Source organism: Anopheles cruzii, chromosome 3 (assembly GCF_943734635.1).
Source record: "Anopheles cruzii chromosome 3, idAnoCruzAS_RS32_06, whole genome shotgun sequence".
In the NCBI taxonomy this organism is placed as follows: Eukaryota; Metazoa; Arthropoda; class Insecta; order Diptera; family Culicidae; genus Anopheles; species Anopheles cruzii.
This window is the reverse complement of record NC_069145.1, coordinates 20,440,125-20,458,032: the sequence shown is the minus strand read 5'-3', so window position 1 is coordinate 20,458,032 and position 17,908 is coordinate 20,440,125. Positions and strand designations below refer to the sequence as shown.

Genomic DNA, 17,908 nt, shown 5'->3' with positions numbered 1-17,908 from the left:
TCCTCATACTGTCACATAACTATACAGCTATCGTTCCCGGCGAGCACTGGCCACATCTACCACCGCCACTACATCATACCTACCACCACTTTGTTCACATTCCGGGAGTGGGCACGGCCAGCTCGAATGTGCGTTGAACTATGGGCCTCAGATTCACATCTAGTTTTGGATGTCTGAATGGAGACGATTGTGGCCATCAGGTAGAACGGAACGGTTCGTTTCCTGGTCGAATCCAGAAGTGTATGGTTTTGTCCTCGGCACAAGAATCCGACCGAGCACTGCCCAAGCGCCACGAGGACATGCGCTAAATATGCCCGGATAGTGGCAGTTTGTCAAACTCCACTATACTCGTTTCAAACAAATAAGGCAGCATGGAACAGCAAGAATAGAAGCTTACGGGATATATGGTTCTCATGTAAGAAAACCCCAGCGGAGAACGAAACAACATATCACCGTCACCATCATCGTTAATAATTTCGAAGGGCGGATGTGAAGGACTGTTCTAATTTCTGTTGTGGTTGGCCCTGTTGGCATCAAAAATGCTCCCAATCCTTCGAAATGAACGGAAGGCCATTACCAGCAGCGAAAAGTAAAAGAAACACAGTACTCTACGGTTACCGATTCCTTTATCTTAACCTTTGTATTGTGTTTTTCTTTATATCCTTTACGATTAAATTACAAAACGCCTACGAGCGAACCCCGGAATGAAAACGGGGCACAGGTTTCGGACGCCAGGAATCAGTGCGGAACGCGCCCTACCGTAGCCATTCTTCTCCCCCAACCCCATCGCTTCGCTTACTTCTTCTTCTGTTGCTGCTGCTTCTTCTCTTTCTTGGCCGCACTGGCCTCACCCTTGGGGGCCGGTTCCGGCTTGCGCTTCGGGGCTTCCTTTTTCTCCGCAGCGGCCGGTGCATCCTTCTTGGGTGCCGGCTTCTTGCCCTCGGTCTTAGGGGCTGCCGCCTTCTTCGCTTCCGGTTTCGCGGCGCTCGGCGCTGCAGCCTTCTTGGTGGCCGTGGCCGCTGCCGCCGGTTTCTTCTCCTCCTTCTTGCCGCTGCTGCTGGCCGGCTTCTTTACGTCCTTCTTAGCAGTGGCAGCCTCCTTCTTGGTGGCATCCTTCTTGGTGGCGTCCTTTTTCGTGGCATCCTTCTTCGTGGCATCCTTCTTCGATGCGTCCTTCTTCGCAGCATCCTTCTTCGAACCGTCCTTCTTGGCAGCGTCCTTCTTGCCGCCTTCCTTCTTGGCCGGGGCCGGGGCCACGGCGTCCTTGGAGACGGTGGTTGGGGTCTCCTTCTTGGCGGCCTCCTTCTTGGTGGCTGCTTCCTTCTTCTTCGCGGCTGCCAGCTCCTTCTTGTCCTTCTCGGACGTGATAGAGCTGCGCGAATCGCGCATCGACGACAGGCGCGACCGGCGTCGGACGCGCTCCTGACGACGACGCAGAGCCAAGATGCGGACGTACTCGGCCTCGGCCTCACGACGCGACTCCGAGCGGCGCTTCTTGATCAGAAGACGGTGTCTCTTGCGCTGCAGCACCACCGGTGTGATCAGACGCTGGATCTTCGGCGCCTTGTGGCGAGGCTTCTTGCCCTCCTTGGCCGGCAGCGGCCGCTTCACCACGAACTGGCGCACATCGTCCTCCTTGGTGAGGTTGTACAGCTTGCGGATGTTGCTGGCACGCTTCGGGCCAAGTCGGCGCGGCACCTGCGTATCGGTCAGTCCGGGAATGTCCTTCTCTCCCTTGCGCACGATGATCAGCGCCAGAGCGGACAGGTTCTGGTCAACAATGCAACCACGCACCGACTTGCGCTTACGCTCGCCGGTACGACGCGGACGGTAACAGGAGTGTCCCTTCTTCAGCAGCAGACGAACACGGGCTGAAAATCGAGCAGAAAACCAATCCACATTACCGTAAACGAACATAGTTGAAGCACTGAAGATCACAACGCTTCTCGAATACTCACTGGCCGTCAGCACGCCCTGCTTCATCGGGAATCCCTGCTTGTCGTTACCACCGGCAATCTTGACCACATAGCCCTTCCATTCGTCACCCAAGAAGTCAGCGACGAGCTCAGTGCCCATACGCTTCTCGAAGAAGTTTCGCAGTTTATGGTCATCCGACGGGATGTCGAAGGTCTTTTGGGCCCCCGTCGCCGGAAACGATACGTTCAGCTAAAATCATCGAAAGAAAAACAACAAAACAACGCATGTGTTACTTGCACATAAGTTGGTTAACGAGAGAAATACAATCTGATCGAAGTGTTCGATCCTCCGCCACCGGGATCGCCCGGCCACTGGAGCGACTGTCGATCGTCGGAACGGTTGTCAAACATTTTGCGGTCCGACGGCCACCTACGAGGGTAGAACTCAACATGCGCTTGCCATTCTGTGCACAATTTGTGCAGTATTTACGCCATCGCATACGAAATATTGTTTGAAACTATAGCACACTACGTAAAACGCACTTTCGGTGCCATGTTTTGACCGAAATCGCACTGTAAGTGCAACCAAATTACTCAAAATTCGTTCGTACCTTCATTTTACACGTCTATTCCCATACACTCCAGGAAGGTGAAAAGGCTGTCAATATGAAGCACTTTGCCGAAGCTGAACTGAGACGGCAGTCAACTTCCGTTTTCCGTCTAATTGACATTTCACGACAGCTACTCTAGTCGACATCCAAACCGAGTGCAGTCGATGCTGCACCAATGTCGACTTCATGTCGACTCACCAGAAGCTGGTTGACGAGGCTTATTAACGATTATACTGCGAAAGCTTGTTGAGAAAAGAACATAATTATCAAAGGGCTCAATGGATGAAAAGGTAAAACTATTTAGAAATTTCTGCAAAAATAATATTGTTTTCGAAAGCGAAAGCACTAGGTGCATTAGCCAGAACCGCCAATATGTTGTCTCAGTTTCACTAGTCTGGAAAGAGTTGGTATTACGTTTACTGTTTTCATTTACTACTGTTTATTTCGAAAATCATAAATCAATGTCCCCTCCCATCCGTTAACGATGTTCTTGTCTTTATCAGTCCATCACGCCTTCGCCAGTTTGTGGTTTAGTTCTGTTCCTCGGTTTACAGCTCCTCCATTCCCGTTCGTTCGCCGTTCAACGTACGTTCTGAGGCGGAACATCCCGTCGGTGTCACGCTTGTACCGAAGCAAGGTGAAGCCCGGCACTCGCTTTATCTTATGCTCGAAGAACAAATGCTTCGACAAAGGAGCGCCGGAAAGGTACTTTGCTTTACAAATGTGGCATTCAAATCTTTTCTTCGTCAAATTGAAGTGCTCCCGCATGTGCTGGTGATTAAAGGCAAAATCGGGCGATTATGGTTAGACACATTCGAATGGCGAGTGAAAATAGTCCAGGCGAATTACCTGCCCCTTTGATTGTGCTGTCTTAAACACCATGTTGCACCCGAATTCGGGGCAACGATGTATCTGGTCATGTGTTTCGGTGTGCTGTTGAATATCTTTCGCCGTTCTTGCACGGTACTCGCACTTATCGCACGGGAAGGGTTTTTCCACATTCCGGTTGTGCTTTGCGCTGTGTAATTTCATCCTCGACGCAAAGAAACATTTAAACGGGCAGTGCGGACATTCAAGTTTGGCAGCGTCTCTGTGAATGTACACATGCTTCTGATACAGCGCGGCGGTTGAGTAGTATGTGCCACACTCCATACACTGATATTTGCGAACTGAAACGGAGTATTTTACAATTTTTCAATCAATTTGGTGGATACAGAACCAGTCATACTTACAGCGTAGATCCATCATCCGAGAGCAGTGTTGAATGTATCTGTGGCGTACGCTAAGCATTTCACCACAAACGAAGCAGGCTATTGTTTTTTTGCCGCAATGCAACATCAGGTGATACTGTGGCATACACCTTTTGTACCGGTACTTGCAGTCTTTCCAGAGACATGGCACAATTCTTCCGGCGTCGGCGTTGGCCGCGTTGTACGCTTTGGTGTGGGTCACCACGTGTTCGAAGAACTCCATAACTTTAACAAACCGTTCCTCACACCCATCCCATGCGCACGTGTAGCTCATCGGTTGATCCGAGATGAAGTTCCGTTTATCGAAATCACGATTGCATTTAGGGATGTCGATCAGCTTGTGCAAGCTAGCCGCGTGTGTCTTTAACTTCATATGATAGCCATGATAGTGCAGGTGCGAAATCAGCAGGTCCGCTTTGGCCGTAATGAAATCGCATAGATCCCACTCGCAGTGGTAGTTTCGGTGTGCGTTCGGCTCAGCCATCTCGGCATGCTCTTCCACGTGCGGAAAGAACAGATCATCCTTCCGAGTTCGAAACCGACAATCGGCCCACTCGCACCGATAATCGACTCGATTCAGCCGTTCCTTTTCCGGGACGTTCGCTAGGGTATCGCGCAACCTTTTCTGTGTTTTCAAAGGGGAATGCAGAAGTAGTAAGCCACAGGCGAACCAGGGAAAGTTTGTGGATAGATGGCACAACGTTACCTCGGTGTCGGCTGGTAGCTCGTCCGTCAGGTTGCCATCGTACCGCAATAGTTCCTCCCAGTCTAGATCCTGGAACGGATCGTCTATCATAGCATCCAACGCTGTGTACAGGCCACTTGCCGCCGGTTCCGCACTGGTGGAAGCAGTTTCTGGAGCACCACCGCTTTCCTGCTTCACCTTAGCCGACGGCATCGTTTCATCTAAACCGGTGTCGTTGGACTTTACTTTTTTCCCCATTATTTTAAACAAAACGAACAGATTCACGACGCGCGTGTTTAAAGGTTTTGAAGAATGACGTCCAAAATGTAAACACTACGGACAGCATTGTTTTGACAGTTCGAATTTTGTACGTTGTTTTGACAATTTGTATCTAACTAAATAACGTTTTTTTATTCATTTAGTTATTTTATTGAAATTGTGTGTTCGGTTTCAAGTTGTGTCCAGAATGGACGGAAACCGCTAGGAATAAAAATGCCCTCAAAATAAGTCCATTCACAAGCGGTCTCCATTCACAATAGAGTATATTTTTTGATCTCCATGAACAATAGAGTCCATTCGTTATGTGTGCAGTTTATTATAACTTATTTAATTCATACTTTCAATGAATTGCGTGTGCCATATTTCCGTGGTATACAAGAAACACTGAAAGGTTTATTTTAAATCTTAGAAGAACGGACCGGGAACACTGTACGGTAATTGATTCTTTATAAAACAAAAGTAAGCAAATAAGGACAAAACATTCAAACAACGAAATAAAATACAATACGTGTATATAACGTGCTTCGGTGCAAGGACGATTCAACCGAGTTTGCCGTCAATTTTGGGCATTTTGCTCACCTTCAGGTATCTCTTCATTACCGTAAAATCTTGCACTTTCTTTGCTTTTGGTGTAGTTTTCTCCTCCGGTTGCGGCTGGGCTTGGCTTTTGGTACGTTTCGCCTCCGTCCCGTTCGCCTGCACTGGTTGCTCCGGTGATTCCGTAACCATTTCGTCAACTTCGTCGCCCGACTGCGATTGGTCACCGGAAACCACCGGAAACGAAACCTGAACTGCGAACACATTGTGACCGATCGGTTCGATAGCGCTAACCGCGGGATCCAATTTGACCGATGACGACCGCGTCTTCATCTGCCGTTTGGGCTCAGCCTTTTCCGCTTCAGATTCTGATTTTTCCGGCACCTTGTCCGAATCCGTTGCATCCACGACAGATCTCCCCCTGGCTGAGGCTGTTGAGTTCTTGTTTCGCTCAACATACGTTGCCAGCCGATAGATACCGTCCGTGTCGAGTTTGTACCGGAAGCGGTTATGCCCGGGCTGTCGCTCCATGTGATGCAGCTGGTGCAAGTGTTTCGACAGCGTGTATCCCATGGTGTAGCTTTTGGAGCATATGTGGCACTCGTAGTGCGTCGGTTGACGGTAGTGACTGCTAATGTGCTGAAAAAAGAAATGCGAAAAAACCCGTTGCCTGTACAGTACACCCATTTTCATCCCTCTCTTCATCTGGCTGCCTTACCCGTTTGATGGAAGCCTCACATTTGTACACTGCGTTACAACCGAATTCGGAACACCGGTAAAGATTCTTCTGTGCGTTCGTGCTGTGCGTGACAATATGTTTCTCCAGTTCATACTTCGTCACCGACCGGTAGCTGCACTCGTTGCACATGAACGGCCGTTCCTTTAGGTGGCGCGCGAGTATATGCCGCGATAGGGCCGTTTGTGTCGCGAACGCCAGCGGGCAACTCGGACAACTAGCTTGCTTCTTGTGGGAATTCATGTGATTCTTTAGCAGCCGTTCGGTGGAGTAATATCGGTCACACTCTGTGCATTGATACTTTCGACCTGCAACATTCCGAAAACAAAACGCTGATAATATAAGCCTACTTTGCACAACTATTGCCCTGAGATCATACTTACGACCCAGTTCGATCTGTCGATTGCAGTGATCGATATACTTGACGCGCTCACAAAACATGTCCCCACAGTTGTAGCAGGCGATGTCTTTCTGACCCGTATGCTTCAACATGTGCTTCGTAAAGCGCTGTAGTCCGCTGAATGTTTTGTCACAGAACGACCAGCCACAGCGCACTGGCTCGTCGGTATGCTTTTGACCCGTTGGAAACATGTCGAGAATGTGTGATTGGATGTGATAAAAAAATTCCATCACCTTGTTTATGTGCTCGCCACAACCCTCCCATTCGCACTCGAAGGTGATCCGCCGACTGGTGATGGTGTTTCGCATACGGCTATCGTAGTTGCACTTGTGAATCTTCAACAAGATGTTCAGACTCGCCCCGTGCACCTTTAGCTTGGTGTGGTAACCATGGTAATGAACGTGGCTCACTAGCTCGTCTAAGTTGTCTGCCACAAAATCGCACAAATCCCACAGGCAAGCGAAGCAACCGTCACCGTTAACACTCGCCTTTGCCGCGTGCCGTTCGATGTGCTGGAAATATTTACGATCGTGCCCGGTCAGGAACTGGCACTTGCTCCATTCGCACTCATACTTGACACTGGTGCGTCTCTCCAGTTCATTTCGGTTTTTCAGCGATATCCTCATCGGTATCTGTGCGGTGAGACAAAACAATCCAATGAATCTCGATTGCAATTGAAACGGACAGTTAATGTTACCTCTGTGTCTTCGGGCAACACAGTCGATTGCTCGTTTTCATCCTCCGAAATTTCATCTTCCACATCATCGTAGCCAACGGTTTCGAACGGCTCCTGCTGCTGCATCCACTGCTGCACCTTGCCATTCCGATGATCCAGTACCGGGTCGTCGCGGATCGTAGAATCCGTCCCAACGATACTCTCCTCACGTACCTGTTCCTTCGACGTTGACTGTGGTTTCGGCTTCTTTGCCGCCTTTTGCTCGTTGCCACTTTGCTGACGCTTGCGTTTCTTGCTTGGTTTCACCATTTACGTGCCGCCGATATTAAGCCCGAAAGACAAAACAATACGATTGTACGACGAAAAATGGTACGAAAGACCAAACAATTGTTTCACAAACGTCGAGAGTGCGCCAAACGCTGGTCGGATCTGACATTTCAACACAAACCGGAATGCTGTCAGGCGGCGACAAAAATAAACGACCAAGTAAGAACAAGTTGACCAGGGGTTTTTATGTTAATTCGTGGCACTCCAGAACATTTTTGTATTAATTTTAAATCATAAATGACCATTGAATAAATAAACAAATAATGAAGCGAACTGGGAAATTACAACGAAGAAAGGGTGTCGGGGTCGGCTAAAAATTGTGAACAGCTGTGTTTTGAAAACAGCATACCATTACATTTTTTTATAATTTCTGTTTAGAATAACACTCTGCCAAAAACTCGATTAATCTCAAATAAATGATTGAAAAAAATTCAAATCGAAAGCTGTGAAGACGACAAAACACCGGCATCGACTGCACCCGAATGTCGACGCGTCAGTCACTGCTGTCACTTTCGATCCACTTCCTGTCGGTCGATCCTGTTCGCTTTACGGCTGGCAATTGGAGTTCTTTTCCGGCTGTCACTGACGAGAAGGTGAGACACATTCTGAAGCTCGTGCTGAAAATATCACGAATTAATGGCGATGCCCCGTTGGCCGGCCATCGAGATGGTGTTAGAAGGATACCTTCGCTTCGCCTTCGACCAACGAGGGCACGTCGCTACGTGACACGCCAAACCCGATTATTTAACGCGTTTTGTTTTCGTTCGTTCCACTGACTGCTGCTGTAGGAGAGAAACATGGCTCCGAGATACGAACTGTGCGTTGGCCTGAACCGTGGCCACAAGACCACCAAGATAAAGCAGCTGCAGTACCGCGGAGACCGCAAGGTCAAGGGAGTTCGTCCGTCCCGCACGAAGGGTGTAAGTATTGGCAGTAATTTAGTTTTCTCCGATGTCCATCGTCCGGATGCACAAATGATGAAACTTCCGTAATCCATTCACAGACAGTACGCATTTTCCCACCGGCCGCTGGCTGCCCAATGTTCTATTGGAACGGCTTCGCTGGCCCGGTTCGCAAAATCGTACAAACTGGTTAATTATTGGTGCTGACTTCAATTTCTCTTAGCAAAATCCCCCTTGTGCCCTTTGCCTTTAGCGGTGGAAGTAGAATTAACGTGTTGAATTGTCCTCAACTTTCAGATCCAAACCAAGCACACCAAGTTCGTGCGCGATCTGGTGCGTGAGGTCGTCGGCCATGCCCCGTACGAGAAGCGCGGTATGGAGTTGCTGAAGGTGTCGAAGGATAAGCGTGCGCTCAAGTTCCTGAAGCGACGCCTCGGTACGCACATCCGCGCCAAGAGGAAGCGTGAGGAGCTGTCCAACATTCTGGCCCACATGCGCAAGGCCGCCCACAAGTAAACGGTTGGTGGTGTGGCGTACGGTTTTGTGGTTAGTTTCCGGAAGCTTGATCGCCCCTTCATCTTGGTTCGCCACTTCCGACGAGAGTCACGCGTGTCTGGTGTGTGTGTGTGTATTTCGGAAATGAGCGGCGCCAGGTGTATCTGCTTCCATGGCACACGGGAGCGTTTTTTTTGTAAGAATTGCAACATTCTTAAGGAATAAACCTAAAATCAAACAAAATTTGGCGTTTTCTGAACACATTTCTTTCCCATCCGCCGCCGCCGCCGGATCGATCGATCGCGTCGGAGCTGAGTTGTGGGGTGATCGATGTTAGTGCTATGATTCTTTACAGTAAAGTCATGTTGTATTGTATTGCTAGAGCAGAGAGTCCCCATTTATTGAAAGGTTTTCTTATACATTGCACTGGGAGAGCTTATTTTACAACACATCAAGCACAAATTGCGTTTAGATTTGGTAACATTTGTTTTTTCATTTTGCAGGGAGAAGATTTGGAGTCCTCTTTGCCCCCACATAACAGAACACATATCTTTTCCTCGAATGATTTGTACATTGTAGTGTGGCGAAAGGGGGTAGTAAAAGTTGTAAAACTCGAATCGGGTCATCGCGAATGTTTCCGCGATAGCTTCACGTTTAGCATAATTTTGACTATTGGAATAATATGATGCTATAAGAAGGTGTTTCGTACAATCATCATTGGCCTCTTTTACCGATTTTATCTCCCTGCTGCATAGTAGTATCGCATGCTTTGTATACTTTCCGATAAATTACTTCACATCGAGTAAGTGTGACCCAGCTTTAGTCTACTTTCGAGTGGATTCAGTGTATAGAAAAGTGGTGCGCGAAAAGAGAACCTATCGCATCCTAAATCCTCGTAAATATTGGTGGCTATAGTGTTCTCTCATCATTTTGTCATAATGTCTAAGCTTACACTAAACGGTGTACCAGGAACCGGCATTAGAAAACATAAAACCTACATGCCACGAAACCTACGAGCCATGAAAGGATAACGGGGACAGTGAACCACGGGAACACAGATACACTAAGGCAGTCAACCACTGGGAACAAACAAACACCGGGAAGATACGCCACAAGGAATAAAGATCGACATTCATAGTGAAAGACCCCGACAGAAAAGTAAGACACCGAGGGGTTCGGGGTTTTAAGAGTAAACGAAACCGAGGAAGAGAACAAGGCAAAGAATAAGGAAACACCGAGGGTGATGGCATCGTAATGGGTCGTTGTTCCACGCATCGAGTCCGGCTCTTGTTTGAAAGTAGTGAACGGAAAAAAGTTGGTTTTTCTAACCACATGCTACCATCCGCGCCGTCTGGGGGCGCGTTCCTGTGTCAAGGATTTGAGAATACGTGCCCTCCGGGGACGACGTCCCTGTTCCGTGTCGAAGTCAATGGGGACTTGGGATGTTCAGATCAGAGACATTGCATCGTACGGGACCGATCGGTTCTATCAATACGGGCTAGAATGTACACAGGAACAGAAATGGTTCAACTTTAATACCACTCCAATGGAGAGCTCCGGTGCCGGTACTTCGGGTTCGCCGGGATGGTTTATTGTTTTTGTGGCCTCAGAACACGATGGGAATGGGGAGCATGCAGCAACAGAAATAAAGTTTTACAAATCCTTAATTTGGAAAAACAAAATACTAAAAGAATACTAATCAAAAGGTAACATTTTACAAACCTTTCTTTGCAACTTTTAACTAAACTAAAAAGTTTGACAACACTCTAAATTTCATGGATTTCACTAGGCAATTGACCGGAATAGTATCTGATACGGATGGGGATTCTTACGCAGTAACAAGGACGTACAAAGTCTATAAGTGTTAAATATCCAACGGTCTATTCGGGACTTACCTCTCATTCACATCCAAGAATCGAGAACTACCCGAACAATAATTAAATGCTTTGGGTGCCCGGAAATATAGTTAACATTCCAACAAACAAGACAAAAGAACTAACGATGAAAGGGTGGTGCAATGAAAATTAAATAAACCAAAAGAAAAAGTTATTTTCCCGGATGTATTTCTTTATTCGTGTAATAGTGTGTTGTGTTGGTTCGTCACATTGTAAGCCTAAGATAAATATAAACCATACGTAATTTACGTTGTTCAGCACAAATGTTAACTTGCTCTTGTTAGCGGGTGATCGTTACGTTTGCTATGCCTAAATAATAAACTCCAGTCTAAGCGCTGCTTGACAACTTTCACCATGGAAAGTTATGTTATCTAAAATACGCACTAATCTTGCTCAGCATCAGCCATAGTTTGAGTGCCACTTTTGATAAAACAAAATGTCATTCAAATCGATCCTTTGAGCACAAACATTGTTCACAACAAATTTGCTTAGAATGCTTTTTATTTCAACTCGGCATCACAAATTCAGAATTTATTTGTCGTTTAGTAATTTTGTGTAAAGTGCAAAAACTTAGAAAACATATTCAATCTCAGTTGTCAGCGCACCCGCTGAGGAAGTACGTTGTGGAGAGGTACGCCATGTGAGTGTTTTTTTAAGTAATGACTGGGAAACATACCTTAAGGGGATTGAATATATTTTGAACATTCACAGACATTATGCAAACGGTTACTTTAAACCGTCCAAATCAAATAAGTGTTTCCACATTTATACCGCCTGCCATCTCAAACGCCAGCCATTGTTTACTACGATCGCCACTTAATTGTAGCCCGTGGAAAACTTCTACGCAACTAGACGGACAGAGGAAGAAAACTTGCGCTAGGCTTGTTGTGTCTTAGACAAATTATTGTATCGCAAAACTAACATCGGGGAAGTATCGCACAGATTATTGTGTACTTGAGACATTTTTATAAAAGTGAATCAAAATAAAAAGGAACGGATATCAAACACAATCGAATCATATTATAAGACTAAGGGCAAAGAAAGTGCAAAAGATGCTAATATCTACCAAAGGGATCGGAACGTTTTTTTTATCGAACGAAATCGAGCATTTGGAACAAGAAAACAAACATTTCTTCTTTTCAGTCACAAACAAACTTCCTAGCTCGATACACGCACGAAAAGGCACTAATGATTACGAAGGAGAGAAAAAACGTCCCCACAAGACTCGAAGAAGTAGTAAAATAACGTTGCAAAAGGGTCAGGCAAAACATTTACACCCCAGAAGGGAAGGAAATTGAGTGGGACTCCGGCGAAGATAGAAAGAGTGACAGATAGGTGTGAATGAAAGATTAAGGAAACGCGCTACCAAAGGGGGGCCCTCGGAGATACTGGCCAGGTGGCTTGGGTGGTGGGGTTTGGGAGAGGTGCAGCGCTAGTGTCTTAGTACCTGTTGAGAGTGCTCTGTACGGAGGCGCGGGCAGCACCGGCGGCCGCATCGCGCACGATCTGATTGCTGAAGAACTGACTCTGGAACTCTTCGCGCGCCTTGTTCATGGACATATTTTCTCCCGAGCGGTAAATACGGTGGACCTGGAACAGCAAAGAGGAAGGCGTTGAGTTAGAGATCCTTTCGCCGTACTTTTCTAGTGGACAACTTCTAAGATCTTCTTACCCGTGTGAGCATAATGATGTTGCCGATGGCGCAGGTGCCATAGGCGAGCGCGATACACATCAGAAATAGGCCAACGACAACACCCCAACCGGAGCTGAATTGCTTCACGGCCATGATGATACCGCACGTACCGGAACCGGGAAAGCCAATGGTCTGGATCGTGGTCACCAGCGCTTGGAAGGAGAAGATGAAGAAGAACATCATGAACTTGAAGCTGGAGTCCGTCTTGAAGGCCTGGTACGCTGGGCGATACCTGCAAACGGGCAAAACAGAAATCGATTAACCGACGGAACGGAATGTTGATGAATGGTGGCAGGCACTCACCAGCACATGAAGGAGGCTGGCGTGAAGAGCACCGCGTAGAGGATGCCCAGCCCGAACGTGCGAAACTCGCCGGAATGGATCAGTATCACTAGACCACCCAGAACGTTGACCACCATCACGAGGGCGTAAAACATCCACAGCCTGTAGAGCCACTGCACTACTCGCTGGAACTCGACCGGAATGTCGACATTGATATCGTGGTAGAAGCACGGATCTACCGGGCACATCGAAGGTAACGGTGGCCAGTTGTTGGGCTGGTTGTGCGAAGGCATATTCCTATTCAGGTTCGCTTCCCGGATCTCCAGCTGTCGCGTTTTGCGTTCCAGTTCTTCCTGAGCTCGCTGCAGAGCCGGTGTAGAGAAGAAAAATTGTGTTCATTTTAAAATGTAAAAAGGTTGGGGTGCAGCAAAATTAAAAGAAAAATTGGCATATTATATAAAAAAAGATAACAGATACTAAAAAAATGCAATTATTGATCAGCTTAACCATTGAAAAAGCTCGACCATAACAAATACATGCATCTACCATCCGTTATGGACATCATATGGAGTGCGGGGAACGATTGTCCATTTTGTTCTCTCATTCCACGGCTTAAGACATCGACAAATATGGCCACCAATCGAAACTCGCGAAAGATTGTTCGAAATTAGTCACGCTACTAATACCAAGGGACAAACACATGATGCGTCCGTTAGATTTGATAAGCAACTCGTTTGGTGACACCAATTGGTGACTGGCCATAACAATACGCGGGGGTAATCAGTAGTGAAGAGAATTTGGGAGAAGGTTTTTTGTTGCTTTCTCTCCCGTTTGATAAGCTTTTCGCTGGGTTCGAGATCTGCCGAAAATCTGTCCCTGTTCCATGAAGGTTTAATGTATCAATTTAATTAGCAAACAAAAAAATTAAGCACGCACGAAAGAGTAAAGCTTTGTGGTAGTAACTTCAAACATACCCGGAGATTCTGTGGCCCGCGCGGATGGGGTGCAAATGGGGAAGTACGTTTTGTCCGGATGTAAGAAGAGTGGAAAATTGACCGTATTTGGGTGAATATTTTTTAAACATGGGCATTAGTTGGTGGCGATGGGGACTGAAGCAACGTATTTGGGTTGCCCCGTGCTGAACCTACCTCGAGTTCAGCGGTGGAGATTTGCGTCATTCCGGCTGGTTTGCTCCCGGTGGCGCTCGTCGCACCATTATTGTTCGTCTGGTACTGGGCCCCGCTCTGGCTGTACACCGGCGGCGACTGTGTGGACGGGTGGAGCGTTGCCGGTTGATTGGCACCGTTGGTGCCCAGCACGTTGCGATCATTATCGAACGGCCGATAGTCATCGAGTGTCTGTTGCAGGCTGGTCGTGTTTCTCGTTATCTGCTGTATCGATGGATCCTGTCGGTGGGGAACGGACGGAGATGCGAGTGACTAAAGAAACCAAGCCTGTGGTCGAATCGAGTTTCTTGCCTCCGCCACTTACCGCAAACGGATTGTCAATCTCCGGCTCACCGAACGGATTGTCGTTCAATCCTGCCATTGTGTAAGGGATGTTTAACGCGAAACAGAACCGCACACCGCCAGCTGTTCGTTCGTTGCCCCTGCCGCTGCGAGGTTCACTTTGATCGCAAGAATGGCCGACTGTCAACTTGTTCTTTCTTCCGATGTGGGCTTAGCGCTGGAAATAGTATCGAGCAACGACCATTAGTCGGCGGTGACGAATCGTAACCCTCCTCCGAAGCGATTAGTGGAAGCGAACGGCGATATTGGTTCAAACGAACAGCAAATTCTCGTCCTCCGCACAGTCTTTTTGTCACACAGCTTGAACAGCGCACAACGGCTACGTCACAAGGCTCTGTTATCAGTGCGGCTCGGGCCCGTTTTCAGAGAGCCTACTGCGATGCGAGCGGTGTAAACACGAAACTGTTTAGATCCTGCACTATGTTGGATCCTTTACTAAGTTACGTCTAACAACAATAGGCCTTATTCAGATGAATGCAGAATTCGCATACCATTCCGTTCTTCGGTATCCGTTCGTCCAAGCAGCTGGAGAGCTGGAACTTTTGCAGACTCTCTTCCCTCTTTTCACTGACCATTCGCTTACTCACCGTGTTCCTGTCAGGCGGGTTTCTAACTTTTTTTTCTTGAGATTTTTGTGGGGATTCCTTGCCTCTTGACAGCACATCTGACGGCGCTGCCACAAGGTTGCTAGTGACCAAGGTAAATCCAACACCATGGTGCGGCGAAGAGGCCCGAGTGGCAAAAGAAAAACCTTTCTTCAAAGGAATTTATTCCATTCAGGAAGTTGTTGGGAAATGTGTGGTTTTATTGCATTATAGAATCAACCACTTTTGCGGTACATAACTTAAGCTTCACAGAGCATCTTCCTCGCTCTCATCACTGTCTTCGGCATCCTCTTCATCCGCGCTGTCCATGTCCTCGTCTTGCGTTTCTTTCGGTGTCGGTTTCGCCACACTTCGGGACCCCTGCGCCTCCATATCGTCATCCATTGGCGTAAAATCATTATCCTCGCGGAACTCGACATCACCTTCATGGGCCAGGCTTTGGCCCACCTCCACATCCCGACACTGGCCCGCCATCAGTTCTCTCCGGATTTCTGGTGTGATTTTGTAGTGCGATTTCTTCCTACAAAATAGAAGCAGGAGGTAAGTCAAATGGGTTATCGTCATCACAGCCAACCGGTGGCCACGAACGTACTTTAGCAAATGCAGTAAAGCGTCACGCTGCTCGGACGAGATGTCGTTCTTGTACCGCTGGGCGAAAGTTAGCAAGGCCTTGTGCCAAAGGGACGGTAGCTCGCGTTTGTCGTGCTCAAAGTTGAGGAAATGGAACACCGTGGCATCCACCACGCGATACGGTAGAGCGTAGCGCTTGTCGAGGATTATGCGGATGAACACGGAACACGCGCCGGAGTACTCCATTTCGCAGATTTTCAGCAAACACGCCGATGTGTGGAGCACCGGAATACGGGTGGAGCTAATGATGCTGCCCAAGATGATTGCCTCACGGAGGGTGCAGTCTCCCGCTTCGAGCAGGGGCAGCACGATCCCCTTCATGAAGGCGGCCGGTTTGAAGAGGGCTTTCTTCAGCGCACGGTACAGGTAAAAGTTCAGCCGATTGTACTCCGCTAGATCATCGCGAACGCGCGGCAGCAACACTAGGTTGTAGAATCGCTGGGCCATGTACTGCGTCAGGCCGGAAGAGAACGCACGCGTTGCCTGAAACATGGCGGCGGCACTCCAGCTTTGTGGCTCCGTCAGGTACAGGAACTGTTCCCAGTTTCGCAGCTTGGGAATGAGTTTGAACGCTTTCGGGATCTTGCCATTACGGTAGCGCTTCAGCACTTCCCGGACGCCTTCGTACATCTCACGAACGCGTGGATCGATCTCTTCCATCTTCAGGGAACCGGTGTCGGAGAATTGCGTTTGAATTTCCGTTTGCTTTTCGGTAATTTTATCCATAATCAGGTCGGCGAGCGTGCGTGTTTTGGTGCCATCCCTGTCAAATCGGAAAGCTTAGATCGGTTCTGCAATCACAAAACGCTTCAACTCGGTTGATACTCGCTTGTTTTGAAACATGACCAGGGCGCGTTCATCTTCTTCGGTAATTTTCATGTCATCAAACAGATCCTCTCCATCGATATCGGCTTCATCCTGTCCCTCCAGATCGGACTCATCTGACGATCCTCGGTCTGCGGTGGGGAGGTAAAAGCGCGATCGAGTGACAACGGTTTTGTGACAACACGTCAATAGTTCGCCCGTCTTACCATCCAACCGGTGCCGTTTCTTTACGGTAACGGAATCTGCTAGCGATGGGCCAAAGGAGTCACCGAAAAGGTTCAGCTCTGCCTGTTGTTTACGTGCTTGGCGAAGAATTTTCTTCGATGTCTTCGAGTCGACAAAGTCTTTCTCCTCGGCGCGCATTCGCACCTTCGGTTGCCTCGCTTTCTTCGACACTCGGCCCTCGTTTGAGTGATCATCCATCGAAGCCTTCGGGCCCGAGAGGCTTTTGATACGATGCGCCTTTGATTTACCCATTTTTACGCAAGAAAAACTAACTATATGTTCGACTGCAGCAACGGCGCACCAAGGGACGAATCAAAACAAAAACCTCGTGCGACGGCGACAACTGACGTTCGATGTTTCGAAACCGGCTGCTGTCGAAAGTGACAGTAAACTTGAGGCATTGCTATTCTAAGCATTTGTTTCCTAGCGGTTTTTTGCTGAGCATTCACAAAAATTTCCTTCGAAAAATGTGTTTTGTTCTGCAAAATAAAATAATCTCCATTAAAAATATCATAACACGAATTGGCCGTCGATCTTAGTGTTATTTTGCGCCAAGAAAAATGTGATTTTCTAAACAAATATCAGTGCACGGTGCCGGTCTCTAACCGTCACAGAAAGAGACGAAATGGTGCTCGTTCGAATGCGCCTCTCTCTTTCGCTCCAACGGGCACGGCCTGCCTCCTCCTGATAGGTTATGGAGCCCTGTTACAATCGCCGGGTTCGGCTGGCCGCGGTTTTGCGCCGGCCGGCGGCAAACGCATCCAACGCAAAACAAGCGCGCCACGATCCGCAGCGTTTGCAAATTACGCCAAATTAGATGGGAAAAATCGGGAATTGAATCGACAGAATATACAATAACACTTTAAATTACCTTCAGCAAGATTAATTCAAGAGAAATAACTTTTAAATGGCGGTTTTGGGGTAGTTTTCTTTCGGAAAGGAATAGTCCACACACGTTGCATGTTCAATTATTTTGATTCGTTTATTTATTCGACTTCACGGTTGTGTTTTGTTAAAAGTAAAACTAACTAAATATGAATCCGTTTTCACTGCACTTTACAGTGATTATTGGTGCGCGCACGCGGTATAGTATGGTTTGTGGTATAAAATAAATACGAAGGACACGCAAGGACAAAAATGGTGCCGCAGCAGAGCAACAACGGATCCTCGCCGGCACGCGTCCGCGACAAGGATGTCGACGAAACAGAGAAGCGCAAGTTTCGAAATGATTGAAAAACGGCGCAAAATGTGCTCGGAGAAAAGGCAGGTGAGTTCCGGCGCTCGCCTAGCTGAAATTCGTCCACTTAACGACTAAAAATGCGAAACACATATCCAGGTAGAATTAAAACAGAACGGTACGCTTATGTCCATGACTCCGTGTGGGTGTGTATGTGTATTTCCTTGTGTGTC

At 47.8% G+C, this 17,908-nt stretch overlaps 6 protein-coding genes across 7 annotated transcripts; 1 reads left to right on the top strand and 5 right to left on the bottom strand.

Moving 5' to 3' along the window:
• Positions 1-609: 609 nt before the first annotated feature.
• On the bottom strand, positions 610-2,601 carry LOC128274169 (40S ribosomal protein S6). Its single transcript, XM_053012277.1, has 3 exons — positions 2,528-2,601; positions 1,959-2,166; positions 610-1,871 (listed from the first exon to the last, which is right to left on the bottom strand). The coding sequence occupies exons 1-3, from the start codon at positions 2,531-2,533 to the stop codon at positions 796-798; spliced, it is 1,290 nt and encodes a 429-aa protein (XP_052868237.1). The 5' UTR covers positions 2,534-2,601; the 3' UTR covers positions 610-795.
• A 433-nt stretch (positions 2,602-3,034) lies between these two features.
• LOC128270020 (histone H4 transcription factor-like) lies at positions 3,035-4,720 on the bottom strand. The gene is made up of 4 exons (XM_053007423.1): positions 4,484-4,720; positions 3,760-4,402; positions 3,377-3,696; positions 3,035-3,298 (listed from the first exon to the last, which is right to left on the bottom strand). The coding sequence occupies exons 1-4, from the start codon at positions 4,718-4,720 to the stop codon at positions 3,035-3,037; spliced, it is 1,464 nt and encodes a 487-aa protein (XP_052863383.1).
• A 558-nt stretch (positions 4,721-5,278) lies between these two features.
• LOC128273799 (histone H4 transcription factor) lies at positions 5,279-7,399 on the bottom strand. The gene is made up of 4 exons (XM_053011839.1): positions 7,112-7,399; positions 6,398-7,046; positions 5,997-6,322; positions 5,279-5,917 (listed from the first exon to the last, which is right to left on the bottom strand). Exons 1-4 carry the CDS (start codon positions 7,397-7,399, stop codon positions 5,282-5,284), a joined length of 1,899 nt encoding a protein of 632 aa, XP_052867799.1. The 3' UTR covers positions 5,279-5,281.
• A 556-nt stretch (positions 7,400-7,955) lies between these two features.
• Positions 7,956-9,051, top strand: LOC128271350 (60S ribosomal protein L36). The gene is made up of 3 exons (XM_053008835.1): positions 7,956-8,010; positions 8,206-8,337; positions 8,617-9,051. The coding sequence occupies exons 2-3, from the start codon at positions 8,215-8,217 to the stop codon at positions 8,833-8,835; spliced, it is 342 nt and encodes a 113-aa protein (XP_052864795.1). The 5' UTR covers positions 7,956-8,010; positions 8,206-8,214; the 3' UTR covers positions 8,836-9,051.
• A 1,681-nt stretch (positions 9,052-10,732) lies between these two features.
• Positions 10,733-14,810, bottom strand: LOC128271783 (secretory carrier-associated membrane protein 1). 2 transcript variants are annotated; one of them, XM_053009421.1, is made up of 6 exons: positions 14,801-14,810; positions 14,176-14,370; positions 13,833-14,090; positions 12,706-13,046; positions 12,382-12,634; positions 10,733-12,299 (listed from the first exon to the last, which is right to left on the bottom strand). In XM_053009421.1, the coding sequence occupies exons 2-6, from the start codon at positions 14,230-14,232 to the stop codon at positions 12,150-12,152; spliced, it is 1,059 nt and encodes a 352-aa protein (XP_052865381.1). In that variant the 5' UTR covers positions 14,233-14,370; positions 14,801-14,810; the 3' UTR covers positions 10,733-12,149. The 2 variants fall into 2 exon arrangements, with proteins under 2 accessions (XP_052865381.1, XP_052865380.1); XM_053009420.1 differs by having other exon boundaries at positions 14,705-14,802.
• Positions 14,811-15,051: 241 nt separating this feature from the next.
• On the bottom strand, positions 15,052-16,777 carry LOC128272668 (bystin). Its single transcript, XM_053010527.1, has 4 exons — positions 16,480-16,777; positions 16,278-16,404; positions 15,411-16,211; positions 15,052-15,338 (listed from the first exon to the last, which is right to left on the bottom strand). Exons 1-4 carry the CDS (start codon positions 16,748-16,750, stop codon positions 15,065-15,067), a joined length of 1,473 nt encoding a protein of 490 aa, XP_052866487.1. The 5' UTR covers positions 16,751-16,777; the 3' UTR covers positions 15,052-15,064.
• Between the last annotated feature and the right edge of the window lie 1,131 nt (positions 16,778-17,908).

Coding starts and splice junctions, on each gene's coding strand:
- LOC128274169 (XM_053012277.1), bottom strand. Junction 1,872..1,958: donor GCAGGGCGTGCTGACGGCCA/GTGAGTATTCGA, acceptor CTCGATTTTCAG/CCCGTGTTCGTCTGCTGCTG.
- LOC128270020 (XM_053007423.1), bottom strand. CDS start 4,720: ATGGGGAAAAAAGTAAAGTCCAACGACACCGGTTTAGATGAAACGATG. Junction 3,697..3,759: donor TCGGATGATGGATCTACGCT/GTAAGTATGACT, acceptor ACTCCGTTTCAG/TTCGCAAATATCAGTGTATG. Junction 3,299..3,376: donor CAGCACAATCAAAGGGGCAG/GTAATTCGCCTG, acceptor TTTAATCACCAG/CACATGCGGGAGCACTTCAA.
- LOC128273799 (XM_053011839.1), bottom strand. CDS start 7,399: ATGGTGAAACCAAGCAAGAAACGCAAGCGTCAGCAAAGTGGCAACGAG. Junction 6,323..6,397: donor TCGACAGATCGAACTGGGTC/GTAAGTATGATC, acceptor GGAATGTTGCAG/GTCGAAAGTATCAATGCACA. Junction 5,918..5,996: donor GTGAGGCTTCCATCAAACGG/GTAAGGCAGCCA, acceptor TTCTTTTTTCAG/CACATTAGCAGTCACTACCG.
- LOC128271350 (XM_053008835.1), top strand. CDS start 8,215: ATGGCTCCGAGATACGAACTGTGCGTTGGCCTGAACCGTGGCCACAAG. Junction 8,338..8,616: donor GTCCGTCCCGCACGAAGGGT/GTAAGTATTGGC, acceptor CTCAACTTTCAG/ATCCAAACCAAGCACACCAA.
- LOC128271783 (XM_053009421.1), bottom strand. CDS start 14,232: ATGGCAGGATTGAACGACAATCCGTTCGGTGAGCCGGAGATTGACAAT. Junction 13,047..13,832: donor TCTCCACCGCTGAACTCGAG/GTAGGTTCAGCA, acceptor CCGGCTCTGCAG/CGAGCTCAGGAAGAACTGGA. Junction 12,300..12,381: donor ACATCATTATGCTCACACGG/GTAAGAAGATCT, acceptor TTGCTGTTCCAG/GTCCACCGTATTTACCGCTC.
- LOC128272668 (XM_053010527.1), bottom strand. CDS start 16,750: ATGGGTAAATCAAAGGCGCATCGTATCAAAAGCCTCTCGGGCCCGAAG. Junction 16,212..16,277: donor CTGGTCATGTTTCAAAACAA/GCGAGTATCAAC, acceptor CCGATTTGACAG/GGATGGCACCAAAACACGCA. Junction 15,339..15,410: donor GCTTTACTGCATTTGCTAAA/GTACGTTCGTGG, acceptor TCTATTTTGTAG/GAAGAAATCGCACTACAAAA.